The sequence below is a fragment of the Dysidea avara genome, chromosome 6 (genome assembly GCF_963678975.1).
Source record: "Dysidea avara chromosome 6, odDysAvar1.4, whole genome shotgun sequence".
Taxonomy (NCBI): domain Eukaryota; kingdom Metazoa; phylum Porifera; class Demospongiae; order Dictyoceratida; family Dysideidae; genus Dysidea; species Dysidea avara.
The window spans coordinates 25,823,610-25,845,143 of NC_089277.1; the positions used below are offsets into that span (position 1 = coordinate 25,823,610).

The 21,534-nt window shown below is 37.7% G+C and overlaps 2 protein-coding genes across 3 annotated transcripts in view; both read left to right on the forward strand.

Annotated features, from left to right (window-relative positions):
- LOC136257200 (serine/threonine-protein kinase DDB_G0283821-like) overlaps nt 1-21,534 on the forward strand; it is a 113,433-nt gene that overhangs the window by 68,494 nt on the left and 23,405 nt on the right. The gene's annotated exons all lie outside the window — the stretch shown is intronic.
- LOC136257203 (uncharacterized) lies at nt 5,250-20,034 on the forward strand. The gene is made up of 3 exons (XM_066050277.1): nt 5,250-6,204; nt 10,360-10,801; nt 19,897-20,034. The coding sequence occupies exons 1-2, from the start codon at nt 5,533-5,535 to the stop codon at nt 10,756-10,758; spliced, it is 1,071 nt and encodes a 356-aa protein (XP_065906349.1). The 5' UTR covers nt 5,250-5,532; the 3' UTR covers nt 10,759-10,801; nt 19,897-20,034.

Below are 21,534 nucleotides of genomic sequence, written 5' to 3' on the forward strand. Positions count from 1 at the left end.
AATTTCATGATAGCATGCCACACCATTAATGCAGGTAATCCAACATATGCAGCTCCAGAAGCTCTCGAAGGTCCACACACTCCTGCAATGGTGTCTTCAGTTTTGGAGTTTTGATGTTCGAAATGTGCTCAAAAAAATTTCCTACTGAAAAGCCAAATGCCTTAATACTGAGGCATGTTAAATGGCCAATCACTGAAACAAAGTTGGTGGGATTAATTCAGAGCTGTCTTTCTACAGAACTTCAAATGAGATCTACAATGGAGCAATTGATAGATGAACTAAGGAAATGCGAATAGTGCTTACCAAAATTAATAATATATGCATACACGTTGCAGTATGTAGCAAACATGTACACCACATACATATAGAATACTTTAACTGATTACATTGTGTGTTGCTGTTGTTTGTATTCATCCTAGAAAACAGACATAAAATAATTTGTATAGCTGTTATTTTTAAACATGTGTATTCTTATTATAGAAACTCAAAGGAGAAAAACATGGAAGTCTGATCCTGAGTTGGAATTGTTTTTAATGCTGACATAAATGAGTTTAGATACAATGCATTATTAGTTTAATGAGTGACAGTCAAGGTTTCACTAAACATCAATGTCTGACAAAATCTAAGGGTACATATGGTAGCTGGTCCATAATCTGTTAAATAATAATAATAGCAATATACCCTGCAAATCAAACATAACAATACAGTAGGGGTTGGTATCAGTAAACTACGAATTTTACACTGACTATATAATTATAGGCTTATACTCATAAATTGAACATCATGCTTTTGAGCATATGCAGTGCTCAAAAACTATTGTGCTTTGAGAATGCCCATTTGATATTCACTAATTATGCTGCCATCTTGTAATGTTAGTTTATTGCTGTATCTGAACATTTATGTACATTGATATTATCTTCAGCTTCATAGTCTTCTATTCTCTTGTAGCAATTCTATGTGAATGCCTTAATCATTAGAGTAGCTAGTATGATTTCTGACTGCTCTATCAGGTTGTCTCAGTTTTAAACGGAATTGTGCAAATTGCAGATTTTGTTACTGTCAAAGCAACAAAAGCATTATATGCTTGAATAATGCCCAATCTCCATAACATTATTCCACCATGTTCTTGTGTGGCTGACCCTTTCTGCGCAGGCACTTATTGATTGAAGATCATAAACGCTACACTATACAAGGTGCTTATAATCTGAAATTGATAAATGCTTGCATGGAAAGGATCTGACCATATATGTGCAACTATAAGCTAATCGCCATCCCTCAAAGCACCCTGACTGACTGATCATAGTAGTGATAGGCTTGTGCCAATTATGCTTCAGAAATGCAATGCACCTGCCTATTTCTTTCAGTGCAGTGTGGTGCCTATGGTCTAAATTACAACACAACTACTATAACCCAATATTTCATCTATTTGCTTTTTTAAAAACAATACACAACTTAATGGCTTTAAATGAAATAAACACAAAGCCACAATTGTTCTAATCAACAAGAATATGCGGCTTTCCACTAAACGCAAATGCAGCTCAGTGAAGACAGCAGGGAGCTCTGTTGACTGCAACTTTCTGCTTCCAGGAATGGTCAGTACAGCGGAAAGTAATAGCTATATAGTGAAAACATAGATCCTTTGGTGAAAATGAAAAGCATCCAGGAGAGTGTCTGGTTGTAAGAGCTATTGTGCTTCTGTGATAAAGATATGCCAGACAGCTGTAGATACCCCGTGTGGTTTTGGCTATAGTTTACTGGGACCCATAGATCTTATACGCCCTATGGAGCGAGCCATTTGCATGCAGCCAGCCTCTGGACCAAATTAACTATGATCCATGATTAGGCCTGAGCCTATTATGCTTTTGAAATTTCCTATTATGCTTTTGAGCATTGCTCCAAAGTTTCTCCTATTATGCTCAGTTGTGTCCCATTATGCTCCAAATATGCTCATATAAAATTGTATCTTGACTGCTCTATTAGAGTACCTAATGCATCTGTGAGCGTTCTATTAGGATATTTCATTATATGGTGACTGTTCTATTAGAGTATATCGATCTTCAACTAATCTTTTCTTCACAACGTAGCTATAAATCTGATTTTTACCATGTTTGCACACTATCCCATTCTGCATCATGCAAAATGGGCAGAGTTTCAGCTTCTCTGATAACCAATGCACAAAAAATTTGCCTATTATGCTGGCATTATTATGCTGATGCTTTTGGCTTCCTATTATGCCCCAAATTATGCTGACATAATCGGCGCAGGCCTATCCATGATAGAGGTGCATGACGTAATTACAAAACCCCAAAGGCGTTAAAACTTCCCCTGCTGGTGATTCCAAGAAGACTGTCGAGCATGCTGTGCTAATCGTAGGATCTAACTTACAGACGGCAGTACTATAGGTGAAACACAGATGACAGGAAAGTAAGAGAAACAATTTGGCGGACTCGAAATCAATGGCGTAGAGGTTAAAGAAGTAATCGGAAAAGGAGGCTACAGAATTAGCAGGTACGTTACAAGGCCAATTTTGGAAATTATTGGACAGCCTAAAAATTGCCAATTTTGGCTACTTCTTGCAAACAAAAGTTACCACTTTTGGCAACTTTATAAAGCAGTGTAATGCAAAGCTATAGGACTGCTAAGAATTTGCCAGTTTTGGCAAGTTTTGGTAACTAAGTTTCTATCTAACTTTGGCAACTTTTGGAAACCATCAAAAAGTTGCCAAGCCTGAAACTGCTGATGGTTTCCAAATCTGGCAGTTTAAGATGGTGCTCAAAACTACCAATTTTGGCAATAAATGTACTCTTTTTTATGAAGACCAATGAATAAATCAATTGTGGGATCTAGTTTGCAAAAATGGCAAAATTTGATGCCCACTATTGGACTGTTCATGCATACTAAAATTACCACTTCTGGCAATTTCTTGCAAATAAGTTTCCACATTTGGCAACTTTTAAAAGTTGCAAAACTATTGTATTGCTTACAAATTGCCAGTTTCGGCAATTTTCTGAGGTTTCCACTTTAAGCTACTTTTGGAAGCAAGCCAAAAGTTGCCCCAAAACTGAAAACTATAGTCCAAATTTGGTAGCTTGAACATCCACAAACTGTGCTTGTACCTATCCATTCTGCATTCCGGCAATACAACTCAATTTAACTAAGAAAATTGAGAACTTGGACTTAATTGGCAACTGGATTAGCAGATTTTGTGATCTAGCTCACCAAAAAGATGGTGAAAGGTTTGACTCAATATTGCCAAATTTGGCAGCAAAATATACATAACACAAATTTAGAATACCCTATTCTGCATTATAATTATTGTAGTTTATGCCTGCTGGCTCAATGTATATCTAAACCGTACGATATATATGCTGTAATGCATTGCATACATGAGCCATTCCAACTTCTTTTTTCATTTGAAACTATTTCTTGCAATCAAAAACAGAGACCACAAGTTGAAACTTTGTGTGAGATAAAGTTCCGCCTACACCTACAGTAAATGCCAGTTTTACATAATAATGTTGGATTCTGCAATATCTGCATATCATTTGATTAATAAGTAAGTACATGTCATAGCGATTGACTATAGTGTAAATTTATTAATGTTCATGCCTTTTATGGTTATCTGATTATCACCATTATGATTATCATTATCGTAGAGTTGACAACCATGCCACGCCACAGAAAAAAAACAGGTGTAGCGCACTGATGCTTCACAGAGAGCTGGTATTACAGAATAGCAGATGCATTTGCTGTATAGCAAATTTGGTTGATAAACTACAATGTGTAAGTATGTACAAAAGATAGAGCTATGTTGGATTAATATAATGGAGGCTACAAAAATCATGAATGTTGCAAATTTATAATGATCACAAATGAAGGCTACAAAAATCATGAATGTTGCAAATTTATAATGATCACAGCATTTCGAACCTGAGTGAAGATGCCGATGAAAGTGCAATCTGCATGGACATGCATAAAATTAGCACCTTGATTTGTAGCTATATAGCATGATTAGTAGCAAGATATTCTTATGACTTCGTCCATTTTATCGCATTTTGGTCAATTCACATTCAAATCATAAGTTTGCTACATAGCTATATTCCTACTGCTGCTTTTAAAGTGAATGTATAGCTAGCTACCTGGCATCCACTGATAATATTGCTAGTAATCATATTTAAATACTTTCAAGCATCATTATAACAGTTCCTCTAAAGTAAGCATAGTTAAGTTAGCAGCTTTGTGAACTTTAACACTGTAATGTTCACTTTCATGCTTAATACCGGTAAACTGTAAGTGTCAAAGTTTCCAAAACTGGCAACTTTTGGACTGTTGTTATAATTGCCAAAAACAGCAGCTACTGTACACGCTTTTATAAAATTGCCATGCATATTTGGCAATTCTAAGAATTTGTCACACAAAATTACCAATTGTGGATAACCGAATCCCACAATCAAATTCTCTATCATCTTTTATAAAAGAAAGTACATTTATTGCCAAGTTTGGATACTTTTGAGCGTCATTTGTGGTTGCTCAAAGAAACACAAAAGTTGCCAATATTGGCAATTTTGAGTTGCCTGAAGTTGCCAATATTGGCAATTTTGAGTTGCCAGTGGGTTGCCGAAAGTTGCCAATTTTGGCAACTTTTAGGCTGTCCAATTGTTGCCATAAACAGCTTGTAACATACCTCGAGGCTCTCCTGGCCTGAACTTAAAACTCGATGCAAGATATCCAGACTGCAAACATTTTAAAGCACTTCACAACCAAATTCCCTTATCTATTCCTTCCAATTATCTTCCATGAAATGACCAGAGAAACCAGGCAATATCATCAGTATCATTTCATACTCCCTACAACATCTACTACAGCTTACCAAAAAAGTTTTTTCTCCAGAACAGCTCAAGACTGGAACTCGTTGCCACAATTCCTAATTGATTTAAATGACTCTGACTCTTTCTCAGTTAACATTTCTAATTATTGTAGTAATGCACATGTGTGATTTTTTTTTCCTGAGCGCATCAGCAGTGCTGGCTGCTCAGTAATAAGTAATAGTTAGACTTAAGACCACAGGGGTCTAAGTAATTTAGTAACCCGATGGCCCTGTGTTGTGGTGCCTGAGCAAATATTACATAAACAAAAATTCGTGAAAGTTTGCATCGCTAAGTATCACAATTCGCGAAAGTTTACTCGTATGAAAAAATTATGCTGATTCTACGAAACGGTTCGGGAAGTACCGATATTAAAACCATAGGTTATATATAATCTATGTTGAAACCAACCCGGCTACTCCCCCTACTACCTGTCAGTCTTCACTTGAGCCTTCTGTCATATTAACAAGGCTGGCCAATCCTCGGTTGTTGTGATTATGGAATTAACAAATGTGGAAGAAACTAAGCTAGAGATAGGAAATGGCACCTTTGCGAAAGTTTTTGAAGCAAGGTACTTTGGATCAGTTTGTGCTACGAAGAATTTGCGTTCAAATGTTTCGCTAAAGTTGGGAATAAAACAGGTGACGAAAAATAATTACTTACATAAATGTCGCGATTGGGCAATCTTCGACACCCCAAGATAGTTCAGTTTATTGGCTTTTACAAATCATCGACCTCAGTGCCGTCAGTACTATTGATGGAAAAGATGGATATGAATCTAACTACATTACTACGAGATCACTCCAAGCTACCAGCTGCTACTAAATTGTCTATATTACTGGATGTGGCACAGGGCGTGAAATATTTGCACTGCTTGAAAAGGTGCCCAATTGTACATGGCAACTTGACATCTGATAATATACTCCTGAACACCCAGTTGCAAGCAAAGATAAGCGATGTTGGTATATCGCATTTTTTGAGGGCTGTAATGTCAAATGAAGCAGATAAACCGGTTTCTACTAGTTTGGATACATCAGTGGATATATTTTCTTATGGTACAGTAATTATACACATTGATACCCTTACACTGCCTAAGCCATTACCTGTTGAGCAGCCAGATAAATCCAGGAAAGTCGTTTCTATGACATATCAGCCTTGTATTGATAAAATGACATTAAATCTTAAAGCATTGGTGGTTTCCTGTGTGAATCACACTCCAAGAAACCGTCCTAAGATTGATGGTATCTTAAAAGGAATTGAGCCAATGGCTGAAAGCTTTTCACGTGTGCCCAAAACTACCCTCACTTGGAAGGCAGAATATGAATCACTTTTTCAGGAAGTAAGATGCAGTACGTAGTTGGGACCATGCCTTTAATAAAAACTGGGTATACGGGCATATTAAACTACACCCCCAAGTACTTGTAGAATATTTGAATTATGTAATTTGAATGGGGGTCACTATTCAGTGGACTGGACTACTGGACTGACATATTTTTGGTTTTTGCACATTCTATCGTTGGATTTACGGAGTCTTGCTAGTAGGCACCTGCAGCCCACTTCTAAACGCTGAAGACAAACAGTGAAATATGTAAAAACTGTCTCTTAATAATTTCGCTACTGTTCATTATGCCACTATACAACACTTATTCCTTACCCTGGTGTGTAGTAATGCTGCAGGCAATGCAGGGAACTGAATATGACAGCAATAGTTAACCAGCAATCAACTAGTCAGTAGACAATATCCTTCGAGATATATCCTTAGAGCAAGCTTGAGGAGCAAGCTAGTCTCACTCTCACTTGTCTCGCTGTTTCAGTGCAGGGGCTTATCAAAATTAATAAAGATTATAAACGCCCATGCTGAAAAATCTCTAATTGGTAAGCCCCTGCACTGACTAGAGCGGTCAGGCCACGCTGGCGAGACTAGCTTGCTCCTCAAGCTTGCTCTAAGGATATCTGGAAAGATATTGTTTACTGGCTAGTTGATTGCTGGTTAACTATTGCTGTCACATTCAGTTCCCTGCACTACCTGCAGCATTACTACACACCAGGGTAAGGAATAAGTGTTGTATAGACTAGTGACATAATGAACAGTAGCGAAATTATTAAGAGACAGTTTTTGCATATTTCACTGTTTGCCTTCAACGTTTAGAAGTGGGCTGCAGGTGCCCTAAGGGTGCTTACTAGCAAGACTCCATAAATCCAATGATAGAATGTCCAAAAAAAACAAAATATGTCAGTCCAGTAGTCCAGTCCACTGAATAGTAACGCCCTAATTTGAATTAGAAAGGCGATAAAAGGCTGAAAAAATATGGGCGTAAAAGTTATGATTCACTAAATCTTGAACAAGCAGGCAAGTTCATTTGCCCATGTACCTAGTTTTGCAGACCCAGCTACATTATTTTAAAATGTTGTATTTATGGATGAAGAAACTGATGCTAGTCCAAAAGTGTCTTCAATTAATGTGACCTACACTAAAATTATTCTGGCACAATTTTTAATAACTTTTATTTTAGTGTAAGAGACCGTAAGTTGCTCACCACTGTATGTTGTGCAGTTTTCACTTCTATGTTTTAAGTATCATCAAACTTTGTAAATTTACAGGTAATATTTACTGTGTTCTGACCAGCGTTGAAACCGGGTCGGGTCATCCGGGTCACATTTTCTCCGGGTCATCCGGGTCTGACCCGGTTTACAATTTATCTGGGTCTGACCCGGTTTACAATTTATCTGGGTCTGACCCGGATTGGATCACGTGAGAAACGAAATTGTTCGTTTGACGACGTGGAAACTTATAAACGCTATCGCGTAGCTCTTTCGTGAGCCACGCCCACTTATCACATTATTAACATACGCTCAGCTACGCCCATTTGCTAGTAAGTGCAGTATGCAGCACGAACCTGAGGGTATCTATGGTGAGGGGTAGCTATTGTCAGTAGGTGAAGACCTTTTTTTTTTTTTTTTTTGGTCTTCAACCTACAGCTAGGCTGAAGTTGCAATATTTACTCGACACGAATCGAACACTCAAAATGTAGACTCGTTTGCTCGCTCGAGACTAGCCGAAACACGTCTCGGCTTTAATTAATCCGGGTCACATCCGGGTCAGTGGGTCATCCGGGTCAGCAGTAGTGACCCGGTTTCAACGTTGGTTCTGACCCTGTTTGACGGGTGGTAAGTAGCACAAGCATGCGATCTTGTGATGAAAAATGAATAGCACAGAAAACGTGTAGGACTTAGTGGATAATTATGTCACAAAGGAAGCACCATTATCACATTAGGAATTGTTGTTTATTGTTATGGTCAGTACCTGCCATGTCTGATCACCGGAAAGTGTTCTGTATTTAAATGCATGACTTAATGTGTCACTGTGTGACTTTCAGTAGTACCACTGGGTATCCCTCACCACCTGTACCAAGTAAGGATGATATCACTAGTTGTACAGTGATGTTTATATGAGTGGTGGTGACTTATGGTCTCTTACACTAGTGGAATTCTTCTGACAGACTAATAACTACAAATTTATGCCTTCAGACAAGTGTAACGGCTAAGGCTACAGGCTAGATATTTTTCTCTGCTAGATGTTGCTCTGGTGCCTTTTGGCATACCACAGTATGTACAATGCATACATCATGGACTTACCTTTGTCCTCCTTTGCATTCCATTTCTATTTGCTGTTTTGATTTGTGGTAGTGCATAATGGCTTTGTTGATGAAGAATAAAACAGAACTCTTCCGTAATTTTTGTGGAACAGTTGAGGTAAGCAGATCGGTTATAGGCAAGCTTCACATAACATTCTCTGTGTGTAGGGCTATGCAATGGGTAGTGCATAATCGAAAACTAAATGTAATGGCTACATTGCTATAGAGACTTGTATGCTTTTCATCATTCTTTCCTTTGTTGCTACATGTAAGGGTAGGAAATAAAATTGCCTTTTAATTGATGACCCCTATACTACGTTGTAAGATTTCTTTTATTTCTTTCACTTGTACACTGTAGGAAGTGCTAATTTTTGCTTGACAGTACAATGTATGGTAGTACCAGGACCTGATAGTACTGCCTATTATAGGGTTCTCCCTCCTAAAATGGCAGGCGCCAACATTAATGATCAGAGCACACTGTGACCATGCCCCTTAATGATTTGGTGCTGCAATCAGCTGCTGTTTTGCTGTAGAAAACAAGACATGGCCAACCATGTTCCCTTAATTTTATTGTGTAACTCACTCAAGATGAGGGTGATTAAGGTAATCTAATAAACCAGTCACAGCCACACATATATAACAAAGCTATGCTATAGCAAAATAGGTACGTATGTAACAAACTAGTGCTATTAATTAAAAAGTGGTGACAAACTGACAATATGAACAAGTGCACAAAAAATTCGGAATTTTCAACTTAGCACATCGATAAAAGTACTGAAACAAGCTGGAGTAGTGCACGATGTTAAATCACAATAAGAAGTGTTGTATCCCTACTGTGCATTTCCATTATGGTATAGAGCACAGTAGGGATAGAACATTCCTTATTGTTTACTGTGATTTAATATCGTGCACTATTCCAGCTTATTGATGTGCTATGGTCCCTACTCTAGTTGAAAATTCCAATTTTTTGTGCATTTGTTCGTTAACTTTTTTGTGAAGTAGAACCCACACATACTGCATCAAAAAAAATAAATGGCACCGCATGCCCCAGTTATCAATTATTGTCTGAAAAGTGAAGTATCCATTATACTTCGTTGTCAGCCAGCATTACGAATCAAGAAGTGTTTGAAAAGCACATCTGCAATCAAAGTAGCCACTATGAAAAATACGGATGATTTTTGTTACAAAGGGAAGCCATCACGTACTGCGGCCAAATTGACACCTTTTGCTGTCAGCAAAGATGAATGGGATGTAAAGGACACTGGTAAATCCATGAAGAATACATTGTACGTATTGTGGTATGCCAAAAGGCACATATCCGGCTGAAGCGATGTTGAACAGTGAAAAAATCAAGCCTGTAGCCTTAGCTGTTGTTGAGTTACTCTTGTCTGAAGGCATCAGTCAGTCATGTTTCATTTAATAATTCTTTTAAAAAATCCTAGCAACTTGGTTGAAAGCCTTTTGGGTCGATCTGAAAATTAAGGCTTGTTTGGACTTAGTTTTACCTAATCAATATTGCTTCATTGTCATCAGGGAAGAGTGAGGCTGGTTTTCGGGTGATGCTTTTCATGGGCCAAGCCCAAACCTTTATGGTCCTTACTATGATGATAATGATGATGGTATACAGTATTGCAATGTAGCAGTGTGGGAAAATTCTTACTTTGTCATTGAACATATAGTGGTAATAAGCCAATTTAGGGATTTTTCCACATTGCTATGTTGTAGTAGGTACACATCATTTTTAAATTGTGATTAACTAGTTTCTATTAGGTTATGTGGTGAAATATATAACCAGGCCTATATAGATTCTTTTTTCAAATTTCAAAACTGTGTGCTCATGCTTCATTTGTATTATGCAGAAAGCAAAGCTAGAAGAGGAGATAAAAAACATGAAAAAGCAAGTAAGCAAAGCCAACTTAACGAAAGAAGTGGCTCTAAAAGAACAAAAGGAACAGTTTGACCAACTGAAAGAAAAACATAGTCAAATGGAAGAGGAACTTGGTCATGTAAATGGATATTATGTTCATCTGAAGGAAGAGCTTGGTCAACTGAAAGAAGAGCACAGTCAACTGAAGAAGGAATTTAAACAAATAAATGGAGAACGTGATCTGCTGAAGGAAGAACTTGGTCAACTGCAAGAAAAGCATGATAAACTTTTGGAGGGACTTGATCAAACAAGTGAAGAACATTCTACTATCAAAGAAATACCAGGAAAAAAACAAGACCATGGCAAAATTGGAATTGGTATCTCCCACTAACCCCTCCAACTTGTGCTCTGAAGTAGATGGAAAAAAGGAAAGGGTATGTGTGATAAATAAACATATTAATAACCTAAATTTGGTACGTGCATAAATTCTGTAGTGCTATGTATGTACATTATGTGGCTATATGGTTTGTATAAGCACAACCAGCCTCTACTCAAAGGTGTGCCAAATTCAGTGTTTGCATTTTATGGCAGCATTTTCAAGTGTGCAAAAAGACAAAAACAAGAAAGAAATAAACTAACATACTAAGCCAAGTTTTGAAGGCTTGTATCTTTCTCAGGGATGTGGGGATGCCTGGAGTAAATTTGCTTAAATTTGGTATATGGGTAACTGAAATTAGGCATTTTTATAGCAAAAATCATCCCATTTTGTAAAGGAAGCACATAGTTAAGTATGCATGAAATTACAGTATTCTTCTTCCTGTCAATGGCACACTACCATGTGTCCTGATATGTATAGAGACCAGTTTGTGATAAAATAGACTGAGAGTATTTGTGACCGGCTGAATAATAACAAGCCATTTTTCAAAATTCTATTTTGCTATATAAGCATATTGAAATATGCTAGGTAAAATCACTCATGCTACATAAAAATTATGTACGCTTTAATCACTTTAGTCCACAATTGTATTGAAAAAAGCTTAAATCAATAAAATCCGTGCACAGTCAGATTCGTCTGTTCCTAGAGAATTAAAAAAAAAAGTTTCATCGTCGTACGGCTAAATCGAGTTATTAGCACTCATTTATAATGCAGTAGAAATAAGGTTTACTCTCATCATTATACTTTATTGGTATAGCCTCTTTCTTTGTCTACATGAAGGAGTACTGGGAGCACACTATACCTTGGTGGATTTGCCAGTTCATGGAGAACAGATTAAGCCACGTCCTGTCTTCATAGCTTGTTTCATATGTGAATTATAATGGATTAAATAACTGCCTTAATTTATTTTCCGTATAATTGCTGTACAAATTGAACCTATTGCTGTTCCAACTGTCTATCACTATAACTCAAAGAATATTCATCATACAGGGTTGAAAGTTTGGCTGTCCACTCTTTTTTCACTACACAGTATCACTCATGAGCAACATTGCATCTGGTCTCATGCAACTCGCATGTGTGGCCTGTGAGAATTGGGGGAATCCCTTTGGATTTTCCCTGGTTGTTTAATCGCTTATTGAAACCAGCGAGCTGCACATTACGAAGTGATTACACATATAGCTGTAGTTTTCCAGTCGTATAAAAACAATAATAAGGTCCAGTCGATTGAGCTCCTGTTCCAAGGGTTTGTGTCATTCCATGCCAAGGTATAACCTGCAGGGAAAAAGATGGCATCCACAATATATATCATCAACAATTTTACAGATAGCTATAATGTTCAATCAGTCACGAATCACGCAGATTCTTGAAGATACTGATGACACTTGCACATGTATATAGCATATTCTTATTATTTCATTCCCCCAAAAGCAAAGGCGTAGGAGCATATTTAGGAGTAGGGGGGCCAAACCTTACTATAGAAACACACACGTGACCTAGCTAGTACTAAATATAGCACAACAAAAGAGCCCATCTTTTGTGAGCTTTGCACTACACAAAATTTTGATAAAGTGCATAGCTACTTATACTTGTACTCAACTACATATACACCTAGCTTGCTGTGACACTGCTGTTTATGCAGCTTATTGCTAGAGTCTATGCTACGGCACGTGAACACAGGACATAACTTGACAGGCGGCTGAAAATCAACTACTGCTCTTCTTCTCATTTAGCACTCAGCAGTCTTCAACTCTCCACAGGCATATACTCTCACTAGCTACGTCACTTCTTGTTTCGAAACTCGGCACAATCCGGGGAGCATTAAAACGAAGAGGACACAATATCTTGTCAGTTCCATCACTCCGTAGCTTGCCTCAAACCTCTCCGTAGTTGGCATATAGACTCACTACTCCGTTTCGTGTTTTATATTAACAATCCGGGGAGCATTAAATTGAAGAGGACATCCACTTCCGTGAACTTCACTGTTGAAATCACCATTTCAGTGTATTGCCACTACTGTATGCTCAGTGTTTAACACACATTTATCGGCTGCTAGTGTCAAACACCATACGATTTCCTGCATCAGACATCTTCACAGTCTGACAGTCATGACAATTTAAAATTATGAAATCATGTGATAGAGGGCATTAAATAAAGGCACAGATGATACTAGGGGAAAGTACCTGATCGAAAATACCTGCCTTCCAAGAGACTCGCTGTCTGTTTGGGCATAACCAATTAAATCACTCGATTTATGTCGACCTTGAAGTTTTCTATATAATTGGCAGTGATTCTGTTTAGGGCTTGGAGTGAGCCGTGGATTCAGAGACTATCTCACTAAGTGAGAAACAAACTGAGCGGCTTATGGCTGAACATGTGAGATGTATCTTAGGGTAGCACTGCATGCATACTCACCTATCTTATGTATACAGTATTTTGTAGCCATAAATGAACTTAATTTTAGTTGTAAGAGATGAACACTGGAACTTGTACATTAATGTTGTGCTATAAGCTAGCTCAGTATCTGTGTGAATTGTACTTTAATGCTAAGATGCATCCATTATACTGTGTGGATCCAGAGTGTATATACGTACATGGTTGATATATTAATTTAGCCTGGTTGATTTAATCTATTATTTATCTCATACTGTAAGCCTAGTGTACCAGAGCTAATACATTTACAATATACAACTTTATACCATGCTGACATCATAGCTATAATGGTTCTAGTACACATGTATGAATCAATTGTTTAATTTAATTACTTGCTGGTATAAACAACCATACAATCGTCATCATGTGTATGTAACTATGAAATGGTTCATGATATATAGTACTGCACATGCATGCATTACTGTAGCTACAAAAACAAGGTAAATGGATACAAATAATTCTTCAAGGATCAAATGTACCAAAAACAATCTTCTTCTTTCACACTTTGTTATAAACTCTTTGGCAACACTAACTAGATCTATTTGATCTGTTTTTTCTTTGTGCACATACAGAATCATACAGTTGTTGAGACGTGACTGGAGCATGCTAGACAGTAAGTAAGTTTTCAGACAGCACAAAGCAGAGAAGGTGCGTTCTGCAGTGGCAGAAGTTACCGGTATAGTGTGAACAATTTGTAGCAATGTTCTGACCTCACTAAATAGAGTTTTACTAATTTCAACTGCATTCATTACTTCACTTAAGGTTGTAAGTATGGTCACTTGTTTTATGGAAGTAGTAGGATTTAGCTCATTATATGTACGAATAAGCTCCAATAACATTTTCAGCTGAGCAGTTAGCCTGTCAATATTTACATCTCACTTATAAATTTCCAACTCAGTGGGTATCATGGTAAAGCTACTATTAGCGGCATCTAACAAGGTTTTTTTCCAACAGCGCAGCAAGAGGCATTCCCCTATCTTGCTGAAACCTAGTACGCAAATCAGTGACAACAATGTCAAGTGCTTCAAAATACTGCTGTTTGTATTAAGCTTGAGGGGTCTCAAAAACATGTGCTGATGATGCACTATCTTTTCGTCTTGGTGGCCTCCTTAATCGTGGTAAAATTAGCTGGTTAGTGAGACCATCTGATGCTCCAAATATTCTTGAATAAAATGTGTTGAATGAATTATCATCTTGCTGCCTTGCTAGAAAACCAATAGTCAACCTCGATGCCTGTACTGCTTGCTGCAGAGATGTTTCTTTCCCATGAAGTGCAATGGGAAGCTGTTCTGTGGCTGAAAATATAAAGTGGGACAACTGGAGTCCAAAGTACATCTAAACTTCTCCATGCTATTAAGGAGACCAACAGCCTTTAAAGCATATTCATCTTTGCCTTCTTTGATTTCACCAAGTGTGTCTTGAATCGAGTTGTAGCTTTTTAAAACTGCATCCACTGCTCGTGTCCTTGCTGTCCAACGTGTTGGACAAAGTGGCTTGAGAGTGGTAGCAACAGCACCACATGATACATTAGCCATTAAACTTTCAATTAAGCTAGATCACTTTGGAAAGTTTCTTATGAAATGGCTTAACTCCATTACTAAATTGAGAGCCTCGTGTATGCACAAAACCTGTCTACCTACTTGCTGCAAGCTTAAGTTAGTGCAGTGTGCTAGGCAGTGTACATATATAGCCCTAGGCTTAATTTCCTGAAGTTTTGCTGCTACTCCATTAACATGCCCACTCATATTTGCTGCTCCATCATATGCTTGGCCTCGGCATTGGTCAAAGGGCAGCATTATTCCTACAATGACTTTATTACATAAGAGATGGTTTCAGCATTTGTTTGGGGAATGTCTATCAAGTGTAGAGGTGCCTCATGAATCCAAAATAGATCATCAACCCACCTTATTGCAATACACAATTGCTCCTTGTGGCTAATATCAGTTGTTTCGTCCGCTATCAAGGAAAACATTCCAGCTTTCTTTATCTCTGATAACAGATTATCTCGAACTCTTTTAGCCATCAAGCCTATTAATTCAGTTGTAATTTCAGCAGAAAGATAACACCTTTCACTTATAAACTTTTGAAGGCCACGATTATCTTTAGCTCTAAGTAGCAGTAATTGCATTAAGTTACCTTCCATGTCTTCATGACCCCTTATGGCTAATCCTTGTCTTAGAAGATACTGTAATGAAGACATCAAAATAAGAAAGCTGTCTCTTCTAGTTTTGAGTTCTAATTTATGCTGACTATTTAAATGAGCATCTATCCCTGGTTGGTTCAACATCTCTAACTTTAGCATAGCCTCTCTATGAAGACCTGACTTTTCGTGGTGATCAAAACGCTCAGTGGCCTTTTTCCAGTTATTAAAGCCTTCTGTGACAAATGTAGCTTCACCCAACTTATCGGTCAAAAGATTCCGATTAAAGCAATAGCGACAGATAGCACAAAATGCAAACAATCACATAGAACTAACTATGGGTAACTTTGTACCAATCTGCATTAAACTGCCTAGCATGCCCTTGTACCTTTTTGGTGCTTTTATGCACATTAGGATCAGTTACCTGGTACACTTCAAGGGAATCTTGGCAACACTGTACTTTGCACTGTGTAAGGTGAGTGGCAGTTGGTTCATTTGAATCAACAAAAAATGCAGAGGTTGAAGGTAAGCTCTCATTCGAGGTAATAACTTCAGCTGGAACATAACCATGACCAGATTTGGCCAAAAGTTTCAGTGCTGGTTCTGTGATCGTGCTTACTTGGGATGTTTGCAATTCATGATCAGTCTTCCTGACTTCACAGTCTTCACTATAGTTAAGAACAATAAAGCTGACTAAGTGTTCTCTCTTTGTTATAACATGTATAAATAAATTGGTCAGCTGCATGAATACAGTTAAAATGCATGAGTGAAAATATCACATCATATCACAGCTAAAATGCACACACCCCAATATCTATTCACTCTAGCTACGTATATGTAGCATACTGCTAATTCTTGAGTTACAAGTTAGAAGGTGAACAATATTATTTCAGTACTCAGGTAACTGCAATTGTGGGATTTAGTAATGGGAATCTTCGCTATGCACTACTAACCTGGAGTCCAGGCTGGAGGGTTCTACTACTTTTGCTTTCTTAGATGGACAAGGCAAAAACATGAAAATCTTTCGTTGTGACATGTTGTATTTCAGCTGCAAGTGTGAACACGTGGCTCCACTAAAAATAGCACTTGAAAGACTTCCTGTTTCCTGTTAATGTGCTCTTGTAAGTATTTGTGTGCATTTGTATGGTTTCTCGTAGCGGAGATTATTGTGAAGTACTGCTGCAGCACGGTTTATAGGAATTTAGTAATGTAATATAGTGCATCAAAAAGTGGGGGGCCAAAATCAGGTTTTTCAAAACGTATGGAAGCCATGGCCCCCCTACCCCCCCAGTTCTGACGCTTATGCCCAAAAGTACAATATATAAATACACCTAAATCAAATATAATTACAACACTACATCCCCCTTACTCTGATCAAAAATCATGCATGCAGTTACAACTGTAATAGGTGTTCAGAGTTTGTTCAAAATCTGGTGTGCGATACCTCCCCCTCCTTTGTAGTTTCTTGCAACACTGGGTGTACTGCTTTGAAGTGAGAAGCATTCTGAGTTATGTATTTACCATTTTCTCTGAGTTGTGATCATCGTCCCTTTCTTGTGTATAACACGAAATGGTAAAGGATCATAGGGTGTGGAAAGCTTGACAGTTTTGTTTTCTTAGGAACGCAAGGACCAAGTCTTCTATTTTTGTTTGAGAAAGTTTTGCTCCCCTTTAGCAATAGCTTTTCATTGTACCCTTGGCCTTTTCATCATTGTATTGTACTTCATAAGTCGTGTTCATGGGAATTTGTGGAAGCTGTTCTTTATCTTTTGATTGAACAATAATTCAGCAGGAGAAAACTTAATGGTGCAATAAGGGGTTGCTCAATAATTGAGGAGAAATTTGTGTCTTTCTTCCATACTTTTCCTTCTGTCTGTGCTACATGAATAGCTTTTGTCATCAATTTCATAAAATTCTCAGCTTCTGAATTTCAACAGTGGAGTTGTTCTACAGTGTTGTATTCCATTCTCTTCCATGTACTGTTTGATTTCATTGCCTGTGAATGGTGGTCCATTGTCACTCTTCACTGTCGATGGTATCCCAGGTGTTGCAAAAATTTTGTCCATTTTTGGGATTTTTGGTAGCAGCTGATATTGAGTGGACTATCTCTACTTCAGGAAAGCAAGAATATGCATCAATAACTACAAAAAAGATACTCACCAGTAGGAAACCGGCCACAGAAATCCATGTGAACAGTATGCCATGGTTCTGGGGGCAATGAAGATATGTGTAATCGACTATTACCAGTGTTCACTTGGCAAGTAATACAAGTATCAATCTTGTGTTTAACATACTCATCGATCTTAGGAAGCCAGACCTTTTCACGAAGTAATTGTTTTGTTTTACACTAGTCCTTCATGAGTAATTACAATTCCTCTCTCATGGAGAGCTGTTGGTACTGTACAACAGTACGACTTCCATGAAGAATAACATTTTCTTGTGTGTTGACAGTCAAATCCTCTTTAACGCACTGAAATGCTTGCAATTCTGCCATGTCAGCATCTTGAAACTTTAGAGGTAAATGACTGAGATCTGTCCACAAACTCATTTGAATCAAGTGAATCAAACATTGCAATGTTGTGTCCACCATTGTTGCTTGTTGTATGTCAGTGAGTGTCATGGCCTTCAGGATTGCACGAGATACAAGGAAATTTATATACTCATCTGTCATGGTGATTGGTTTATCTTCATTGATGAAACAAGGGTGCCGGGACAAATAATCTGAAGGGTTACCATTTCCTGGTGTGTGAACTACTTCAAAATCATAACCCTGAAGCCGTAAATTCCAGCTCTATACAAGCTGGAGGCGTTGACTTTGGGTTGCTGAAAATGGGTTTACAGTCTGTCAGTAAAGTAAAGTGACTCCCATATACTGTAGGTACACATGAAGCTTTTCAATTGCCCAGACTATTGCCCTTTCTTTTTAAGAGTATCGCCATTCTACTACTGAAAGGGCAATACTTGTGTATGCAACAACCCGAAATATGCCATCACATCTGCTGCAGTAAGCAATTGTTTGACCATGGTAAAAGATTGTTGATGTTTGTCATCCCATATAATAGGCTCATCTTTCTTTGTCATTTGACTTAGAGGCTCTGAAACATCACTAAAATTTGGGATGAATTTGGCACAATATGTCGCCATGCCAAGAAACTTCTAACTGCACTTGTGGTTGTTGGTAGAGGGGCATTGTTGATCACCTCTACTCTGTTGGGGTCTGGAGAGATACCCTTGTTTGAAAATACAAATCCAAAGAAGGTACGGTTAGGTTTGTTAAATTCACATTTATTTTTGTTGAATGTCAGGTTGACTTCTGTAAACCTGTAAAACACTGCATGAAGGGATGCATCATGATCTGCTTGAGTTTTACCAAAAACAATGACATCATCACTGATATTCAGCACACCCAGAATGTGACGAATCTGTTCATTGATGATTTTCTGGAAAATTTTACTTGCAGAGTTGGTGCCGAAATTTAGTCTTGACATATCACCACAAAGACCTTTTTGTGTGTGGCAAACGTTGTGATGTAACCGCAGTCCAGAGCAAGTATAAGTTGATGGTAACTTGCCTGAAGATCTGATTTCGAGAAAACTGTTGCTCCATTCAAAGTGTGAATCAGATCTTCAATTGTTGGAACCGGATGACGTTCACATTTGATTGCCTTGTTGGCCATATGCATGTCCACACACAGACAACTTGGATGAATATGTTATTTCTGTTAGCCTGTGCTGTTCACTACAGCATTCATACAGCCCGTTGAAAAAATCTGATTACACCATAAATTATTCAGAAACTAATTTCACTCAAATCCAAACTTAAAATTGCCTACCTATATACATAGAACGCTCACACTGGTTACTTTTTAAAATAAACTTTTTTTGCTGCCCAACAGCTGGTGCAGACAAACAAAGAAATATACATAGAAGCACATACACACATTTTCAGCAAATATTTATCAAAAATCAGGTGCTTTCCCCACAACTACTGGCTGTAAGTACAAGCCTGGGTTATTGACTGATAAAACTTGTGTGTATGTACAATACAAATGTATAAGCTTATGCACATGAAGTTTCTTACCTATATTTTAATTCATTACGTCCAGAATAATGATTATGTGTGAAAGTCAGTGTTATGCTCAAGTTTTAAAACAAAAGAATATTTGGTTCTTTGCAGATTCAATGTAACACATCAAGATATTTAATAAAGCAGTTAAAAATTTCTAATAGAGCAGTCATTAGTATCATGATACTATGATACTATGAAATGAATTTATTCTATAACATCAAACATTAACAGTACAGTATATTTCTACAGAAACTCCAAACTCTACGACAATTTTTGGGTCTGCTTTTCAAATCTAATATTGGGTACATGCATCAAAGAACTTTTGTTATTCGTAAAGGCTATGGTATGTTACCTGGAAATAGCACGCAAAGTATGTATCTAGGGTTTTCCTGTACAGTGTTGTTTAGCCATGTTTATATAAATGGAGCGTGTTTTCATATCTTATCTTTCTATAGATCAGCAACTTAGAAAAATGTCTGGAGAGTAAAACCAATGAGCTAAAGTTAGTGAGCGATCAAATGGAACAACAGAATAATGAATTAAAGGAGCAAGTAACATTGCTAACCAAAGAAGTTGAACAAACTAAACAAGAGCGCGATCAATTTAAGCATCAAATGCAGCAACTGCAAGAGCAGATTGTCAAAGACAACACTCACCCTACTCAGCACGAACATGATAACACACAACCAATTAAGCAAGGACAGGATAATTCAGACAATCAAGGTGGTACGACAGGTAATGATTCCAGGCAAGACTTTTCAGGAGATCAAGATGACCCAACAGAAAATAAACAAGGAAAAAATTATTCAGGAGACCAAAATAGTGCAACAGAAAATAAGCAAGAGCAAGGTAATACAGGGAGTGAAGCTGAAGAACCAATTAGCAATACATTAGCAACAGAAGATAAGTCATCACAAGAAGACAAGACAGCACCAGGAGTAGAATCCCTACCAAGCAGAAAACCACCACCAGGTGATCGGCTGCTACCAGAGGTCAAGCCAACGCTTGAGGGACCAGCACCACCAGACGTTAACCCAACACTCAAAGGGGAAAAGCCTTCACTAGCTGACGAGCCATTTGTGGGTGATCAGGACTCCGTTCCTTCCGATGGACTTGCTTCTAAAGTTTCTGTAAGTTGCCAATATATTTGATATTAGTTAATCCGACGGTGTTACTGTATACTTGTTTATGCTATGTAAATAGGGCTAGTGTGGTTATTATGCGTAACTGTAGGGGTTTAGCAACCTTGAAATAGATAAATTACTGGTGTGGGTGAGATGTGACATCAATGGTACATGTAGCAACCTAGTAAAGGCTGCAGCATATCAATATTCATTTTTTTCTTAGCAATAACTTTACAAATTTATTGATGTTACAGCTATTGCTTGGCTGCCATCTTCAATGTCACATCTCTTTCACACCAGCAATTTTTTGAACACCTACAACCAACAGTTTAGCCCAACTATTTTTGTATTTGGACATCCCAAAACCAACTGACAGTTAGCTTTGCTAGTTGTTTTTTGCATCCACCATTTGTTTGAATTTCTTGAATTGAAATCTTCTGGCTTTTAGGAATTAATTGAGTTTTCTAGTGTACAAAGCTGTGTTTTCACATGGTGGCTATTTTTACAATATAATCCAGCTGTGAGGCTGTGAGCAAATACCGGGTTAAAATACGTAGGACAACAAACTAATTTGGCAGTGACTTCACAATACAGTATTCAACAATGGGTAATGACACTGAAACCTGAGAAAATGTACATGTGTTAAGATCGAAACCATCTTGTTGAGAGACAAAAGGGGAGTTGCGGCAACTGATATTTCTAACTGAATTGCAAAAAGGGGTTTTCCACACACCTAATTGTAATTTTGTAAATTTGAGGGACCATAACTTTGGTTCTAAGAGTAAGAAACATAACATCTGAAATTGTCTTCATCCACGAAGTTATGCTGTTGCTCACTGCTCCAAGTTTCAAGTCATGTAATATGTAGTTATGAATTATCAAAGTACGTAAATTTACAAGAGATCCCTTTTTGAAATTCCAGTCACATTTGTACTGTGTGTATTTACTCTATTATTGCCTCCATGTGTA

Excerpts from the sequence above, each read along its gene's own strand:
- LOC136257203 (XM_066050277.1), top strand. The coding sequence starts at position 5,533 with ATGTCGCGATTGGGCAATCTTCGACACCCCAAGATAGTTCAGTTTATT. Across the intron at positions 6,205-10,359 it reads ATGAATCACTTTTTCAGGAA|AAAGCAAAGCTAGAAGAGGA; the intron begins GTAAGATGCAGT and ends TGTATTATGCAG.